This window comes from Aphidius gifuensis, unplaced genomic scaffold, assembly GCF_014905175.1.
Source record: "Aphidius gifuensis isolate YNYX2018 unplaced genomic scaffold, ASM1490517v1 Contig8, whole genome shotgun sequence".
Taxonomy (NCBI): Eukaryota; Metazoa; Arthropoda; class Insecta; order Hymenoptera; family Braconidae; genus Aphidius; species Aphidius gifuensis.
The window spans coordinates 60,836-79,966 of record NW_025220589.1 but is presented as its reverse complement, the minus strand read 5'-3'; the positions used below and the strand labels follow the sequence as shown (position 1 = coordinate 79,966).

Genomic DNA, 19,131 nt, shown 5'->3' with positions numbered 1-19,131 from the left:
TTTATTAACATGAAAAACTAAATTAAAATTTAATAATTTTGGGTGACTAACAAAACTAATTTATAAAATTAAATATTTTTATTAAATAATATAATAACTAACAAAAACATAATTTAAGTATTAAAAAATATATATACATATATATAGATATTATTGCAAAAGTTAAAAACTAAATTAAAAGCATTAATTTTTTTTAATCGAGAAATATATAACTTTTTAAAAGTCGACAGCATACAAGAACAAAAAGAGAAAGGATTGGAAGATAATTTATGATCAGAATTTCGATAAATAAGTCACTAAGCAGTAGAGTGCTATTCTCGCGAGGAGGAATGAAAAAAAAAAAAAATACGAAAATCCAAAAATTTAAAAACAATAAAAACCTTTGAGACATGATATTATAATTATAAAAAAGAAGAAAAAAAAATACGATCAAAAATCATCAATCGGCGTGAGTAGCGAAAAGCTAATAAAAAAAAAAAAAAAAAAAAATTATTAAATAACGATTAATTATAATATAATTAATATTAATTAAATAATAATCTCAAAATGATAACAAGACGAAGAAAATAAAGAAAGAAAGTGTTTTCAGAAAATGAAAAATTTGTATAGTCAGAATTGTCAAAAAGAATCATCTTTTATTTAAATAATGAGAAAAAAAGAAAATTTAACTTTTTTTTTTTTTTTTTTTGTTTATTGTCTTGTTGTGTTCTTGTTTAAAACTCGACAATGAACAATACAAAAATATTAATTTTCGAAAACATTACTTTCAATTTTTCTTCGTTGCTTCACAACTTGACATCGTGTTTCAAAAATTCACATACAAAAATGCTTACAGCAAAAAAAAAAAAAAAAATTAAAAAAAAGTAATTATTGAAATTAAAAAAAAAAACGTCAAATGTGTCTCACATAAATGTGTGCCTGGCGGTTAATAGTGGAACATAAAAATTTTCATTAAAGGATATGACTGCGTACAAAAAGAAAATCATGGATGGTCCGAAAGTGGGAGCAACACCAAATGCAATTAAAAACGAGAGTGAGGAAGATGCTGAAGAAGATGACGCTGAGGAGAATGATGATTGAATCGCAACATTATAATAAATAACGACAAATTAAACATCTCTAAAAATTGATAATAATTTTCATAATTTGTTTAATTCCAATAGAAGCATGTCAAATAAAAAATATAAAAAATAAATAAAATATTGTTAAAATTCAAATAATATGGATTAAAAAATAAAAATAATAATAATATTAATAATAAAACTCACTGTGTGTACATACACCATTGGCGTACTTACAAAAAAATTTAATATAAACAATTAGCATTCGAAATAATAATGATCCATCTCCTTATCTCTTGCTCTTCCTCAGTATTTTATTTCCACCGAAAAACTTAAATAATCTTTATTATATTAATTTTTGTATTTTTTTTTTTTTTTTTCCTTTTTTCTCCCAAGTATGTCCTCTCTATATCTCTCCATCCCTCTTAACTCTACCATCAACGTCCTTTTTCATTATGTTAATTAATAAAAAAAAAATAAAATAAACAATTTTGATTATAGATGATGGTAAAAACAAAAACAAAAAAAAATAAAAAAATTGTGTGTGCATGTGTGAGAAGATTATTAAGTTGTAAAAGACGGTGAAAAATAAAAAAAGATAAAAACGCTAAGTAACGAGTGAGAGCTTAATTGTATGAGTGAACATTTGTATTTTAACATAATGATGGTAAGAATTAAAACAAAATAGAAAAAAAAAAAAAAATCCAAGGAATAATAAACAATTAATTGAAGTTAAATTGAACAAACCACAATATTATGTCGGAAAATGTAAAACATCGAGAAGAAAATAAATAAATCTTATTGATTTAGAAAAAAAAAAAAAAAAAAAGAAAATTTTGCACTTTTTTTTTTTTTTTTTAATTTTTTTTTTCTTTTTTTTTGTTTTTTTTTTTTTTTTTTTTTTTTTTCTTTTTGTTTTTTTGATTCAACTAATGAAGAATTTGCGTGGGCCTAAAAGCTCAAAAAAAAAAAGAATAAAATGTGCGTATGACTTTAGTTATTACTCTGTATTTGTTGCAACTTTCAGCTACATGATGGTTAAACAGTTGTAATTTTGCGAGTAAATTATTGTGAATTTAAAAAACGCGCACGTGTGGCTCACATTTTATTAAGTGAATTTCTTCATTATATATATATATATATATATATATATATATATATATTTATATATATATATATATAATTATCATAATTATGTGTTTTTCTGTAATATATATGTTAAAGTGTTAACATGTAAAAAAAATAAAAAACAAATTAGTTTAGTAACGTTTCATCTCGTCATTGTTTGTTGTCATCCAATTTCACAATAACGAGTAAAAAATTTAAAAAATAAAATTTATAAAGCTTTAGTAAAATAAATAAATGAATAAATAAACGTGCAAATTAAGGAAAAAATGGTAACGAGTTAAAAAATTTTTAAATTGTTTAAAATTGCACGAAAACAAACAACAAAATCCTGCCAAGAGTCATTTTGCCAGGTAATAAACTGTAATCTAATAAGTTATTATTTGTCATTTCTTATAAATGTTGACATTCCTAGACTTCTAGTTGTGTACAGATATCTTCCAATTATGATAAATAAAAAAAAAACGAATAACGTATATTTAAAATAATGAATGTCAAGATGAAATGAATTATTATAAAAATAAAAAAAACAATTATCATGGAACAAGGAAATAAAACGTCTTATATTATTTATACATATCTTACAAATAACAAAAATTTCTTGTAACAAAAAAAAAACGGGCTACTTAGTGTGAGTCCGGTCAACCAAAAATTCCTTTCCTGTTGCATTTTTTTTTTTTAAACACGTCAAATGTTTTTTGGTTTGACATGATATTATTTTCAAAATGACTAAGTTCAGCCTGTAAAATATATATCCAATACTAATTAATTATTTAAAATATTTAAATTAAAAAAAACTCTACCTGTTAATTATGACAGTAATAGTTAATAGTATAAAAAAAAAAAATAGTTTTTTTTAATATTTTCACAGGGATTAAATAAAAGTTTGTTCGAGAAAAATTTAAAATAAACGAAAAAAAAATTATAAAAAATAATTTCTATATTAACAATGAACAATTTTATTAAATTTTTTCAAGAATAGTACACCAATTACCCTGATCGTAAAAAATTTTTTCAACTTTTGAATTTGGTAAATTTTGGCATAATTTAATAAATTCACTTTCTTCAAATACATGATAATAACGAAGATATTCACCGCCACCTTTTCGTTTCCATGGTACGAGTACATCACTGTGTCGAAAATTCGTACGATTTTCATGAATGTTAAGGGTTAAATTATCAAAAATTTTTTTAACATCTGTTGAATGATTGTCATTGGTTTTTTTTGAATTGAAACGAAGATATGTTGAATCCTTGGAGTCACGACGTTGCTCTTTAGCCCAAACGTAGATCAAACATTTTCCTCCGGGTCTTAAAACTCGAAGAATTTCTATAAATGCATTTCGTCGACGATCAGGTGTCGAGAGATGATGAATAACTGCTATACAAATTGCAGCATCAAGAGAGTTTGATTTGAATAAAAGTTGGAACAATTCGATAGCAAAACTTCTCGTGAACGTTTTTACATATGTCGAGAAGACCAGAGCTTCGATCACATCCAATCTTTAATAATAATAATAATGATTTTTTTTTTTTTTAAATTATGAATTAGTTTTTAAAAATATTTAAATTACCATGAAAATTTCTGGTTTTTCTATTAGATATTTTCCGTTACCACAGCCAACATCTAAAACAATACCACCAGGTTGAATATTTTCCAAAAAAGATGCAACATTTGGCCATTTTTGGTGTCTTGTTTCAGAAAAATGTTCAGCTATTTCATCATAGACCTATAGTACACAAAGATAAGATAAAAAAAATTTACAAGTAAGATGGAGTAATTCATTGTTAAAGTATTTTAAAATATAAATTACCTTGTGGACATAGGAATTTTCAAGTCCAGGAGCAACATAATTATCAATCTCTTCATTAACATAATTTTTTGAGACACAATATTGAGGATAATTGCACTGACAATTACCTCTTCTGACTTTCTAAATGTTAGAGATATTCTTGTGCCTCTTTCTTTGGTAGTTAGACCATCGTCATCATCATTAATGACATCATTGTGTCTTGGAAAATACCATGAGTCCAAGCATATCGTGATTCACCAGACATAATCAACAATGATCGAGCTGGTAAGGCCAAGGAAACTTTTTTATTGTCTTTTCTAAAGTCCATGACATAAGTTGCTCCCAAAGAAAGAGATAATATTGGATCTTCAAAAACACTGTGAGTATCAATGTGAGGTGGTATACCTTTAAATAAGATATAAACAATATCAAGTAATTGCAACAAATATTATTTTTAAAAAACATCATTTTATAATCTTTTTTTTTTATTTCAATACCTTGGCCTGGTTCGTAATGATTTATTGTTAATTGATCATAAACTAAATCTCCACAGTGTTTTTTATATACTCCCTGATATAAAATTTAATTCTTCTGGTATTGGAGCAATTGGTTTATCAACATCAACTCGATTTGTATCATAACAAAATTCATAACCAAAATGTTGAACTTTTCTATGTTTTAGATGTCCAGAATATTCATCATTATTCCAATTTAGTGTGTCAAGTATTTTTGACTCTTCATCGGGTGTTACAAAATCAAAATTAATCTCAATCCTGGTGGAGGATCCAAGCTTTCTGTCTCGTTTCCAATTCTGGAACTTAATATTCAAAAAAACCTAAATTAATATTATTTAATTCAATAAATAAATTAATAATTTGCTTACTTGATGCAAAAGCTAAATATAAAATTCCATTATGAAAATCATTGTTTTTTCCATGTATATTGTTGTAGACATTCGAAGCTGTTTGTTCATTTTCAAATTTAACAAACGAATATGATTTACCAGGTGGCATTATTATGATAAATTTATTTGTTATTTTTTCTAATATTTCAATAAGTACTTCTCGTTTTAATCCGGTGACTAAACCTCCGTTACATATTACCAAATTCTTAAATTTAATAAAAATAAATTATCTTAACATCACTATATTAAAAAAAAACAATTATGGTTTGTTGTTTTGAGTGCAAGACTACAATTTCCGTGGCGACAAAATTTTAATTTTTATAACTGATTTTGAAATGTCATTTTAAGATACATTTTATATTCAACGGTCGATATCTCTAGTCTTCTTGAAGATACCTATTACATTTCTCTTGGCCATAATTTTTTACTTAAAAAAAGCCCTTCTCATATCAGTCATAAAATTTTGTCGCCACGATAATCGTAGAATTGCCGTTTTTAGATTATCACCTGTGTTGGTTCATCACAACAAGTTATATTCATATCTTTTGCAAGTCTATGAAATGCTTTTTTTTGTTTTCCGATGCATTTACGTTTATTTTTCACTTGATTATCATCCATTTTTACAGTTTTCTATTGTTTTTTTATTTGAAAATATTAAATAAATGAAGGAATTCGACATAAAGCTTATTTACTCAGTCCATGTCCCATGGACAGTGAATCCAGTGAATCAGTGATGGGGAGCGTTCGATAGCTGGGCCAGTGTTGGGTAGGTATGATACCGGTGTATCATACAGCAGTATCATACACTGTATCATACAGTATGATACATCTCCATTATCATACGTCATGTATCATACATTAAGAGCGCCTCTACATTTCACTTTTTAAACTATTTTACTGACGCCATTTTGCCTATCCGCCATTATACACATATTTGGCGCCCAAAACAATAATAAGTCAACATAATATGGAATCTCAAGAGTTTATTAATATTCATTAATAAATCAACTAACGAAAAATGATTGTGTGTATTTTATTTGAATAATCTCAAAAATTACAATAAAAAAATGAGATAATAGACATGATATGTGGGCAAGGAGGGTTTTGACAAGTTCTAAGGAACATCATGAAATGCCAAGAAAAGATAGTTTCATTAGCTTGCAACAAAAATAATAAATACAGTAATTATGAGATTATAATCACACAGATAATTTAACATCACTCAATATCACAAATATATTTTCCCTGTTGTTCTTCATGAGAAACGTATTATAAGAATCTGGGAGACCTATTTGCCAAGTTGACCTCTTTCATCATAATAGCATACTTGAATATATTCCAGGCGAACTCATGAGCCAATTTTTCAAAGAAGTCATAATATTAACTGTTAAATTATTTTCTCGTATAATGCTTTAATTCTAATAAAATTTTTTATACACGTTGATGAATTTATTTATTATTTATCGTGTAATAAAAAAAAAAGTTTGACAGCTTTGTACGGTAGTGTGAGTGAGAGTTTAATAAATCATTTAGTTCATTTTATAAAAAAAGAGGGCACTTTCAACTATCATACGCTTTATGTAGTATGATACGTATGATTGTATGATACCCCGAAAATCGTCGAATTACCCATCACTGTAGCTGGCCGAGGCCAAAAATCTGGCCGTTTTTTTATCATAGTTTATTTTATATGCTTGTAGTGCCAGCACTGCTTCATTATAATTCAAAATATTTGAATGGGTTTTTCTCATAGTGAGTTTTCGATTTATCAAGTTGTCATTCTGTTGGCCCAGGCCGAGGCCCTCGGCCAGCTATCGAACGCTGCCATGGGTAATTCGACGATTTTGAGGGTATTATACAAGAAGACTAGAAATACAGGAGACGAACTGCACTATGTTTGCTATAGTCATAGCATAATTAACTAGTAGTACCTTAACTGCGCACTTATCTCTTTTTGTTACAATCGCACCAATACAAAACATACTCTGACAAACATCATGTGTATAATTTCTTTAGTGTTTGTCAAAGTATGTCGTATTGTCAATTAAAAGCATACAAGTCGCGATTACAGTGCAGTGATTTATATAGATCATTTTCTTCTTTTGGAAATAGGGAAGTAAGTCCTCTGTATTTCTAGTCATCTATATATAACCGCTTTATGATACGTATCATATTTACATGGAATGTATCAGTGTATGATGGGATGACATAAAAGCATAATGAAAACATGCCCATGCTAATCCTTAAGGCATGTGGCCACTAGCATAGTTTTTCGACCAAGTTCTGTGCCATAGCACTTGTGTCACTATATCTCACACCAAAAATTTACTAGAAAATGGCCGCTGAGGACTATGTTGAAAAAATGCTGCACGCCGCATTTCAGCATAGAACCGCTAACTTCACACTAGTTTTTTTTGGATACAGCTATGGTAGAAGTACTACAGGTATGGCAGTAGTCCATGCTTTTTTCGTCGCGTTCTGCGCAGCCTTATTTTTTCAACCAATCAACAACGCGCCATCGAGCTGTTTTGCTTCTCTTTCTAACACGCAATCTCTATTATAAGAGCCTCTCTCTCTCTCTAACATACTGTTTTGACAACTATTTTTTATATTGTTGTAAATACTAATAAATATATGTGGAGCATGTTTATAAAAAATCAGAAAAATAAAAAAACCAAGACAGTTTAACAAATAAATTATAATATTTTCATTATTGTTGTTTTTTTTATGCCACAAACAATAGAGGTTGTGTTGTATTTATTAGACTTGGATTTATTTATTTAATATGAATAATTAATTTTTATTTTTGATGTATGTGAATCATTATAAAATATACCAAATCTAGTTGAATAAATATGGTAACTTTTGAAAAATTTAAAAAAAACTTGAAAATTTTCTTAACAAATTTGTATCGCGCGCGCATAAAGTCTTCCATTTTTGTGGCGAGAAGGCGACCTTTTGATTGGTCGATTCACAGCGGCCAAACCAGGCTGCGCACTGCCATACCTGTAGTATTTCTACCATGGATACAGCCAACATTAAAAAAATACAACAACAATGGTTAGCGTTATTAATAAATTAGTTTGTTGATATTTACACATGTATAGTACATATGTATAATGATTGGCTGTAAAAATATCAAATTGTCAACAAATAAGAAAGGTTATATTTTTATTTATTTTTTATGTTTTTCTAAGCAAGTTGGTACAGCTGAAACAATTTCAAAAAACGATTAAAACGACGCCCTATAGCCGTTATATGTAAACTTTTTCTGCAGTCCAATTCACAGGGCATTACAATTTGGGGCTTTTTTCCTCTACTGGCGGCGCTTGTAGAGCTTTTGTATGTGAAATCTACAGTGTTGGGTAAATGGTCGATTTTTGAGGTTTCATACACTTACAGTAAGATACTGTAAGATACTGTAAGAAACTGTAAGATACCTCTGACGCCATTTTGAACATTCTTATTGACTGTCGACTCGACAATTAGTTCTTATTGCTCGATATATATTGGTACATGTAATTTATTTGTTATATAAATATATATAATATCAAGGAAAACCAGTTTGAAGGAATTAATGTTGCTTGAAACATAATTTTTTGGCAACATTAATTTCTTAGCTCCATCCTTTCCTTAGCTACTGCTTTTCCTCGGACATTTTCTATTTATTAAATAAATAATATACATGTCATTTTATTTTTAAAAGATGAAAATGTCCAAGAAAAAGCAGTAGCTAAGGAAAAGATGTAGCTAAGGAATTAATGTTGCTTAAAAAAGAATTTCTTTGGCAACTGTAATTTCTTAGCTCCATCTTTCCTAACTATATTTTCCTGGGATTTTTATTTATTTAAAAATAAAATGCATGTAATTTTATTTATTAAATAAATTAAAATGTCCAAGGAAAAGCAGTAGCTAAAAATGTAGCTAAGAAATTAATGTTGCCAAAAATTACAAAATTAATGTTGCTTTAATTTTAAATAACTAATTTTTTAAATAAATAAAAATCCCAAGGAAAAATAGTAGCTAAGGAAAGATGGAGCTAAGGAATTACAGTTGCCAAAGAAATTCTTTTTAAGCAACATTAATTCCTTAGCTACATCTTTCCTAACTACTATTGTTTTTGGAATTTTTATTTATTTAATAAATGAATTACATGTATTTATCAAATAAAAAAAAATTGTAGCACGAAGGTTCCACTTTTATTCGTAGAAGGCGCTGGGAACGCAATGTAAGATACCTTGATGTATGAAACCGATGATGTAAGATACGGTATCTTACATGGTATCTTACATGTGTAAGATACCAAGGTATCTTACCTACCCGACACTGCTGCACCCGTATTCAGAGGATGTTCTCATTAGGGCGTTTTTTTTCCGATGATGGCGCTTGTGAAGCTTTTCCATGTAAAATCTATATAAAAAGTTCACAAGCGCCGCCATCGGAAAAAAAAAGCCCTAATGAGAACATCCTCTGAATACGGGTGCTGCTGCCGACAGTCATAACTCATATTATTATTTATTACTTCTAGTTATTAGTATTATTACCGGCCGGCTTTCGCCTTATTTTTCACTCATACGCAGTTTTACGGTTTTACGTTATTCCCGATTTGCGATTGTAAATTGTTCAGTGTTCGGTGTTCACTCTGCCACTCTGGATTTTCCTCGACGCTTGAAAAAAATAAATCCAAAAAAAACAAAGAAGTGGACGAATCAAATCACGATATTTGTTGGCGATCGAAACAGTCACTGAAATCGTACACTGGAAAATTCCAAAGCTTTGACTGTTGGTAAACAGCCTAAACTTCTCGGTGAAGTTTTTATAAGTTATTAATTAAATAATCCTATAATGAAAAAACAAATTTATATATGCTTGGCCCTTTTTTGCTTAACTGGTAAGAACAAAGAAAAAAAAACAAATTAAAAAATGACAGTTATTCAACTTTAAACTGTTTTTTCTGTGTATTTATCATCTGGTAATACGATTTCATGATTAATCTATTTTATACAGGTCTAGAAGCAGTGAGAGCTGATAGTAGTAAAGTAGAAACGGAATTTGGCAAAGTAGAACTTGGTCATGGTATCAGTCGTGAAGCTTTGAGAACTGATGCCGATGTTGTTGATCGCGAAGCTGAGGCAATTTCTTTCGATAACTCGAATTCACAACGTCATAAAAATGCTGAAAAGTTTACATTTCAGACAGAAGTCAATCGTATGATGAAACTCATTATAAATTCTCTATACAGAAATAAAGAAATATTTTTGAGAGAATTGATATCAAATGCATCTGATGCTCTTGATAAAATTCGTTTACTATCTCTTACTCAAAGTTCTTTGAGGGAGACCAATCCTGAATTTGCTATTCGTATAAAAGCAGATGTTGAAAACAAGATACTCCATATTAGTGACAGTGGTGTTGGTATGACAAAACAAGATTTGATTAATAATCTGGGTACTATTGCCAAATCTGGTACTGCTGAATTTTTAGGAAAATTGCAAGAATCAGGAAGTAATCAAGATGCAAATGATATGATTGGTCAATTTGGTGTTGGATTTTATTCTGGCTTTTTAGTTGCTAATAAAATTGTTGTTACATCAAAACACAATGATGATAAACAGCATATTTGGGAATCAGATAGTAGCAGTTATAGTATTGTTGAAGATCCACGTGGTGATACACTCAAACGAGGCACAACTATAAGTCTTTATTTGAAAGATGAAGCTTCCGATTTTCTTGAACAAGATACAATTAAAAATCTTATAAAAAAATACTCTCAGTTTATTAATTTCCCAATTTATCTTTGGAGCAGCAAAACAATTCAAGTTGAAGACATTGAAGATGATGTATCAAATTCAGAGACGAAAAAAGAGAACATCATGATGATATTACAGATAATGATGAAGAAAAAGCAGATAATGAAGAAGTAGAAGTTGAGGAAGCACCTAAAGAAAATGAAGAAAAACAAAAATGGTTGATAAAACAGTTTGGGATTGGGAAGTTCTTAATGATTCAAAACCAATTTGGACATTAAAACCAATTGATGTTGATGAAAAAGATTACAATGAATTTTATCGTGCAATAACAAAAGACACTCAGGATCCATTGGCTAAAGTACATTTTGTTGCCGAAGGAGAAGTATCATTTAAAGCACTTCTTTATGTTCCAAAAGTTCAACCAGGTGATAGTTTTAATCGTTATGGTACAAAAGCTGATAATATTAAATTATTTGTACGACGTGTATTTATTACTGATCAAATAAATGACATGATGCCAAGTTATTTATCATTTATTCGTGGTATTGTTGATTCTGACGATCTTCCATTAAATGTTTCTCGGGAAAATCTTCAACAACATAAACTAATTAAAGTTATTAAAAAAAAACTTATTCGTAAAGTACTTGATATGATTAAAAAAATATCAAAAGAAGAGTATGAAAATTTTTGGAAAGAATACAGTACAAATATTAAACTTGGTGTTATTGAAGATGCACAAAATCGTGCAAGATTAGCAAAACTTTTACAATTTAAATCATCAAAAGAAAATCTTACAAATCTTGTTGATTATGTTGAACGTATGAAAAAAGATCAAAAAGCTATATTTTACATTGCTGGTTCAAATGATGATGAAGTTAAAAATTCACCATTTGTTGAAAGACTTACAAAAAAAGGATATGAAGTACTTTATTTAACTGAAGCTGTTGATGAATATGCAATATCAGCAATACCAATGTTTGAAGATAAAAAATTCCAAAATGTTGCTAAGGAAGGATTTACTTTGGATGACAGTGATAAAGCCAAAAAAACACTTGAAACAAGATTTGAACCACTTATTAAATGGTTGGGAGATAAATTATCTGAATATATTAGTAAAGCACAAGTATCTGAAAGACTTACTGAATCACCTTGTGCCTTGGTTGCTTCAATGTTCGGTTGGACTGGTAATATGGAACGTTTAGCCATATCAAATGCTCATCAAAAAGCTGATGATCCACAAAAATCATATTATTTAAATCAAAAAAAAACTCTTGAAATTAATCCAAGACATCCACTGATAAAGGAATTATTGAGACGTGTTGATGCAAATCCAGAAGATAAAAGTGCCAGAGAAATTGCCACTATGATGTTTAAAACTGCAACTCTCAGATCTGGTTATATGCTTCAAGAAACAGCATCATTTGCTGAAAGTGTTGAGTTACTCATGAGAAAAACACTAGGAATTCCAGTTGATGAACAAGCTGAAGAAGAAGATGATGATGATGACGACGATGAAATTCAAGATGAGTCAACGGAAAATCAAGACTCGACACTAATTGATGAGAATGATGACAAAGAACAGACAGATGATCATGATGAGCTTTAAATTTCATCTTTTACAAAAATCGTAATATATATATATGAATTTAAAAACTAAAAAACACCAGACTGATTTTTTTTTTTTTCAACTTAGTTATTTGTCTATTTCAATCTTTTCAATGTGAAAAGAGATTTTATATTTTTTCAACTTTTAAAAAAATAAAAACATGAGTGTATGGATTGTATTTGAGTAAAATGAAATATTTGAAAAAAATAAATTATCAATAAAATTTACTGTAAATATTTATATTTTAACTCTTTATAATAAATTACCTTTGCAATTAAGAAATTGTTGGTATTAAAAATTGCATATTTACTAAAACGATATATATAATTATATCAAGACCAAATTAAACGTTTTATTCATTTACTTATTTATGTCTCTTCTAGACAAATGCCTTTCAGAGCCAACAATATTCAATAGAAAACATGAAATTATTCTGATTTATATCAAAAAAAATAAAAATATTGTTGATTAGCTTTACAGGTATATTTAATATTTTATTGATCTGAAAAATAGTCAGTACAAAAGAATTGGTTTTGAGTAATAAAAAACAAAATTTGATATCAATACATGGTAGAAAAGTAGAATGGCTAATTCTTATATTTTTTAGATTCAATACATTTCTGATTTCTGCGTTTTAAATCGTACCATGTCTTCAGACACTCTCTTTACTGTATGTACGTAGTCATCCAAAGTATTCTTCAATTTCAAGTATGGCTAGAAAATAAAAAATAACAAAACATTAGACATTTATAAATATTGAAATAATTGTCTTTATAAAATGAAAAAAAAAAAAAAAAAATATTCAATTCAATTAAAAGTATAAAATGTGTACCTCCATGTAAGTGTGATCAACGTCACTTGCATTTTTCAATTCAAGCAACAAAAGTTCAATTGTATTTAGTGGTAGCCAAACTGGTGGTCCAGTTGCAATTAATGGTGTGTCTAAACCAAAGTATTCTTTTCCTTCACCAAGAATAGCATTAATATAATCCAATGTTAAATCTAATGCTTCTAATAATCTTCCAGAATTTAAAATAATTCTAAGTAATTCAGATGGGTTTTTTTTTTTATAAGAAATCATAAGCCATTGTGGTAAAAAAGCTCCTTGTTGAAGTAATTTACTAGCAACACATTTATAAAGTTTACTTTCATTTTTTTTTTCATGTAATAATGTCAATGTTTTCATTAAATTCCAACAAACATCAACAACACAATTGTTACTACAGTTAACTAAATCAAATACATTATTTTGTATAAGCCAATCCCAGGCATTTGAATCCTCTTGTTTACTGAGTCTTAAACATTGTGATGTTAAACCTTCAAGAACACTGCATTTACTAATATTAAATTCATCACAAATATGTAATGCTGTGGTGTACAATCCAACACTTGTGAGAACAGCAATAATTTCAGCTGGACCTGCTTGTGCAACAGTGTGAAGATTAGAATTGTGTTTTGATAGTTTGAGTCTTGCATTAACAAGATAATATTCTTTTTTAATGTCTTTTAATTCAAATATTTCAACTGTTTTTTTAGCTTTATAATAAAGTACTTCTTTACCAGTAATATTACGTTTTTCATCATTATTAGAATAAGCCTCATCAACAACTGGTCTCACAATCCATCTGTATTTTTCACTAACAAGATTCAGACAATTAATACAAGCCAATAAACACTGTGCTTCTTTTGTTAATAATTCAATCGAATTTGATTCTTGACTTAATCTCATTGCTTGTTCATACATAACTGATGCTGCCTTACGTAAATTTCCTTTGTTAACATGAAAACTATACAAAAAATTATAATAATTATTTTCTATAAGATCAACACTTCTTGCACGTCCAATGACAATTTTTTCAAGTTCATTATACATATCAACATAAGGAAATGATACCAAATCAATGAGTTTTTTTTTTTCAAATAATGTTACAACTAATTGTCTTAAACAATCAGATTTTCTTTCATTATCAGGATTTGAGTTTAGACAATGATATGCTTCTACATAATGGCCTAAATTTAAATGTTGTGTAAATACAATTGAATGAAGAGTTGGAAGGTTTGGATCATCTTTATCAGATACTGTAATAGCTGTGCAAGCTAATTCAATAATGCAATCAGATGCTTTATGTTGTTCAAATAATTCAATTATTTTTAAATAGTATAAAACAAGTGCACGATTTTCAGTTGAAGTTGATGATTCAAGTAATATTGTGGCAAGAAAATTATCAGTTAATACACCACTTGATGCACGAAGAAAATGATCACATGCTTTTCTTGTTTCACCCATTTCTAAAAGTGCAACAGCAAGTATAAATTTTCTTGATGCAGAATTCCATTCACACCAAGTACTAAGAAGCCGTACATATTCTTGAACAAGAAGAAATTGACAACTTGATAATAGCCATTCGGGAAAGACAAAATTAGAAACTGGCCAAACAAGTTGTGCAATAAGTGTCATCTGAGTTAACATTCCACAATGCCAAGGTATTAAATCACTATTGTCTATATCCATGGAATTTATTAACAAGTTATGAGCATGTTTAGCACCACTACATTGTACAAAATGCTCAAGCAGTGATAGTGATCTTTGTTGTGTTCTGTAATTACTTGTGCGTGATTCCATAAGTTTTAAACTTGAAAGTCTTTGAATACTTGTTTCTAAAAGTGATGGTTGTGATGTTGGATTAGCTGTTGTTTCACGAAGCCACATTACAACATAATAAGCTTGAGTTAAAACAACTGTACGTGGTGCTAATGATGATTTAATAGAATGCAACATTTTTGAATCAAAATTTTCAAGTCTTGATAAAACTATTCGTTGAAGAATCAATAAATTTCTGCAAATAGCAAATCGTAAAAGTGCAATTTGTGCAACACTTTCAGTAATGGTTGAAATTCCAAGTTGACTAGAAAATAAATGAGTAGTGTTAAGTATAATTTTTGATAATTCAGTAGTATCATTGTCCATAATCATTTTATCAGATTGACCAAGATCATATGTTAATGCTTCTAATAGCATTGCCATTGCTTTTGAGGCATCTTTAATACTATCTAATTTATGATTAATTTCTGTTTGAAAATTAAAGTCTGATAATGGATCATCAGTTTCAAATGAAAGTTTCGATAACATATCATCAATAACAATATCAGGACTTTTAAGATAATAAAGTTCTTTTTTAAATTCACTTTTAATTTCTTCAGATAATTGATTTTCTAGTAGTACAATTGCTGACATCAATAAAATTAAATCTTGACATGTTTCTTCATCTTGTGATAATATTGGAGTTGTTTTGAAATGATATGAGTAACATTGTTCATTAGATAACATAAGATGTTCAAGAGCCTCCATAGGGCGTAATAATGAGAATGATGATTTTTTCAATAGTGCAACACCATAAGCATTTGGTAATAGTAACAGTCCAACTGGTTTATTTCCATTAATATGATATTGAATAACACACGAATAAAATTTTGACCAACATCTGTTTGCAATTTCCAAATAATCTTCATCTGTCATTTCATAATCCATAACTTCAGATTGTATTTCAGCTTCAACAGCCATACAAACACGTTCTTTTAATTGTCCTGATGATAATATCATATCAGTATTTAAATTGGATTTTCTATAGATACTGAGTGCTCTTGTTATGTCAACCAATGAAAATTGTCCTGGTTGAAAAATATAATTTATGTATGATTGTCGTGGATCAGTACCTAGATCACTAATAATATAATCACGATCAGGTGTCAGTTCTAAAATGGCTGTTTCCCATTTAGAACTTACTTGTAAACTATTTAGCGATAATTGTGTATGTGTTACAGCAACAGTATCCATATCAGTTGTTCTACAAACAGCCCAGAGTCTTGATATTGTAAATGAAAAATCAACAAGATGTTGATCAGGTGCCAAACGTGTACATATTCTGACAAATTTAAATAAACCAGCATCTTGAACTAGTTTGAGAATAGAAAATTCACAGCCAGTTGAAAATTTTAAATAAATACCGAGATAAAATTCATTGTCAGTTGAATTGAGTACTTTTTTCAGCATATGTCCATGTGACCCTTGATGACTATCAATGGTCACATCAGCAACTGCAACACACTGAGATTTGTTGCATGACCACATTCTCAAAGTGCCCTCTCGACACAATGCAAATAAATATGTATTAATGCCAATTGTGTGAATTTCAAGTGACATGGCAACTTGATCTTCTGTATTTTGCCTCTCAATGCAATGGCAATACCACTAAGAAATCTTGGCACAATTGAATCTTGTTTGAGCTCAGTTGAATGTACCAAACCTGTTATTGTATCCAATCTTAAAACTAAAATACTAGCAGTATTGTAGGCAAGTGCAAATACAGCTTCTTCGTGTGGCAAAGTTAGCCATGATGCTGCTGCATGTGGTATTGGTGAGTTTGTTGTTCCAGCAGTCGTTATAACATGAAAAGAGTGAGGATCACGAGTTGTTTGAAGTGATGCTTCACCTAATATTGATTGAACAGCAACATCCGGATACGAACCAAATAAATGTTCTTGTTTATGAATTTTATTTGGATGTGGAAATGTCAATTTATGTACACTTGCTACGGTTGCAACAAGAATAATAACTGAATTAATTGTTTCATGTATTGATATTCCATCTAAAATTGGTGTATTCGTAAATTTATAACGAACTTTTGAATTAACAAGATTAACATCAAGACTGTGTTCAATTAGTTCTAAAATATCGTGTGATATTCTCCAGTAAATAAAACGATTTCTAGTATAGTATTTATTACTATTATTGTAAGAATAACCACCAGCCCGTTCGGGTACTTTGATATCCTGCAGAGTACTTTGACTTCCACCTGAAAAGTACGATTATTATTTTAATTAAAAGTTTGTACATATGAGGTTAGAACAATAACAACTTTTATACAAAGTACTATATAAAGAATTTAAACATATGCAGATTTTTGACAAAACATTTGAGATTACAATAAAGTTTAGCATGTATATATTATTATAGAAACTGTTGTATACAATGAGGTTAAAAGCTGTGTTATAAAAAAAATATTTACCAGTATTTAGGGTGATTTCTTTCCATTTTTCTGGTTGTGTTTGATCAGGAATTATTTCCCTGTATCCCAAATTAAATTCCAACATAATTATTAAAAAGTTCTCAATTCATTGATCAAATCAAGACAAAAATTAACACTTGAATACAAAAGACTTTGAATTTAAAATGTTGAACAACATAACAACAATGTGTTTAAATAAGTTATAGACTCAAACAGCCGACACGCTAAACCGCTCAGAGTCAGTTGGTTTCGGAGTTGCCAGATACTTGACAGCAGCGCTGGGTCTATGGCCGATTTTTGAAGTTAATACATTACATGTAAATTACTGTAATTTGTGTAATTTACTGTAATTTACTGTCATATATTTAATACTACTATGTCTCCATATACTTGGTTGGCAGGATTATGAAAAATAAAAAACTGAGATATAGAATCGTTTGGGAATGATTTGGGAACGTTTGGGAAATGATTCTCATAATTTAGGAATGCTTAGTTTAATTAATAATTAATAATTAAAGAATGGGCTAAAATTCACTAGATGTATGCGCACAAGCATATTGCGCATGAAGCATGCATTTACACTGCAATCATTGCTATTCACTGAAATATAGTAAAACTGCAGACCAATTCACAGGGCATTACAATTTAGGGCTTTTTTCCTCCATTGGCGGCGCTTGTAGAGCTTTTGTATGTGAAATCTATATAAAAAAAATTTTACAAGCGCCATCACCGGCAAAAAAAGCCCTAAATTGTAAAAAATTTGCCCTGTGAATTGGACTGCTGGAACTACTGGAAGCCGAACTTAGCGTCGCCGAGAGAGAGATCAATGGATGGGCTTTTGTCCTTGTCGGTACAGTCACGTCAACTAAAGTTGGTTAAGACTGTACTGAAATATAATGTAACTTTTATATCGTGTAGTACTAGTTTGTTTTGACGTTGACTGTACAAGATTTAATGTGCGCATGCGTGAGTGAGAGGGAAAGCCATTCAATATATTGCTATCTCTAGCGACACTCCGTGCATTGGCTAGGCATAGAAGTTCACCTTCCAGCAGTCCAATTCACAGGGCAAATTTTATACAATTTAGGGCTTTTTTGGCCGCTGATGGCGCTTGTCAAATTTTTTTTATATAGATTTCACATACAAAAGCTCTACAAGCGCCGCCAGTAGAGGAAAAAAGCCCTAAATTGTAATGCCCTGTGAATTGGACTGCAGTTTTATTATATTTCAGTGTTGCTATTCGCCATCTTTAAATTAGCAAACTTGCATTGTGGATACTCTCCTTAAGGCCAGGTGCTTAACTTCTAGTGACTGAAGGAGGCGTTTGCGATTGCAGTGTAAATGCATGCTTCATGCGCAATATGCTTGTGCGCATACATCTAGTGAATTTTAGCCCATTCTTTAATTATTAATTATTAATTAAACTAAGCATTCCTAAATTATGAGAATCATTTCCCAAACGTTCCCAAATCATTCCCAAACGATTCTATATCTCAGTTTTTTATTTTTCATAATCCTGCCAACCAAGTATATGGAGCCCTTTAATGCGCATGATCATGCACATGCGCCTGTCATGCAAACTTGATGAAAGAACAGTGGCGTCAAACAAATAATTCTTGAAAAATAAAAATTGAAACATGGCTGATCCAGCCCCTCATGTCCTACGCTGTTGCAAACTGACTTTTTGCTGACTGCGCATTCGATTGCGCATGCGTGAAAATAAACAGGAAAAAAAATAAATACACAAAAGAAAGCACCTGACGATGCGCGCACACCCTGATGGTTGTAATCCGAACAAATGTGTGACTCTGGGTAAGCAACAACAT

General features: G+C 29.5%; 1 protein-coding gene and 2 pseudogenes across 1 annotated transcript; 1 reads left to right on the top strand and 2 right to left on the bottom strand.

Annotated features, from left to right (window-relative positions):
* Nucleotides 1-3,148: 3,148 nt before the first annotated feature.
* Nucleotides 3,149-5,631, bottom strand: LOC122860103 (annotated as a pseudogene).
* Nucleotides 5,632-9,418: 3,787 nt separating this feature from the next.
* Nucleotides 9,419-12,239, top strand: LOC122860100 (annotated as a pseudogene).
* Nucleotides 12,122-17,552, bottom strand: LOC122860099 (nuclear pore complex protein Nup160 homolog). The gene is given in 4 exon segments (XM_044163754.1): nt 12,122-12,953; nt 13,072-16,460; nt 16,463-17,092; nt 17,306-17,552. Coding segments are annotated over 4 exon segments (4,209 nt in total). The 5' UTR covers nt 17,391-17,552; the 3' UTR covers nt 12,122-12,848.
* Between the last annotated feature and the right edge of the window lie 1,579 nt (nt 17,553-19,131).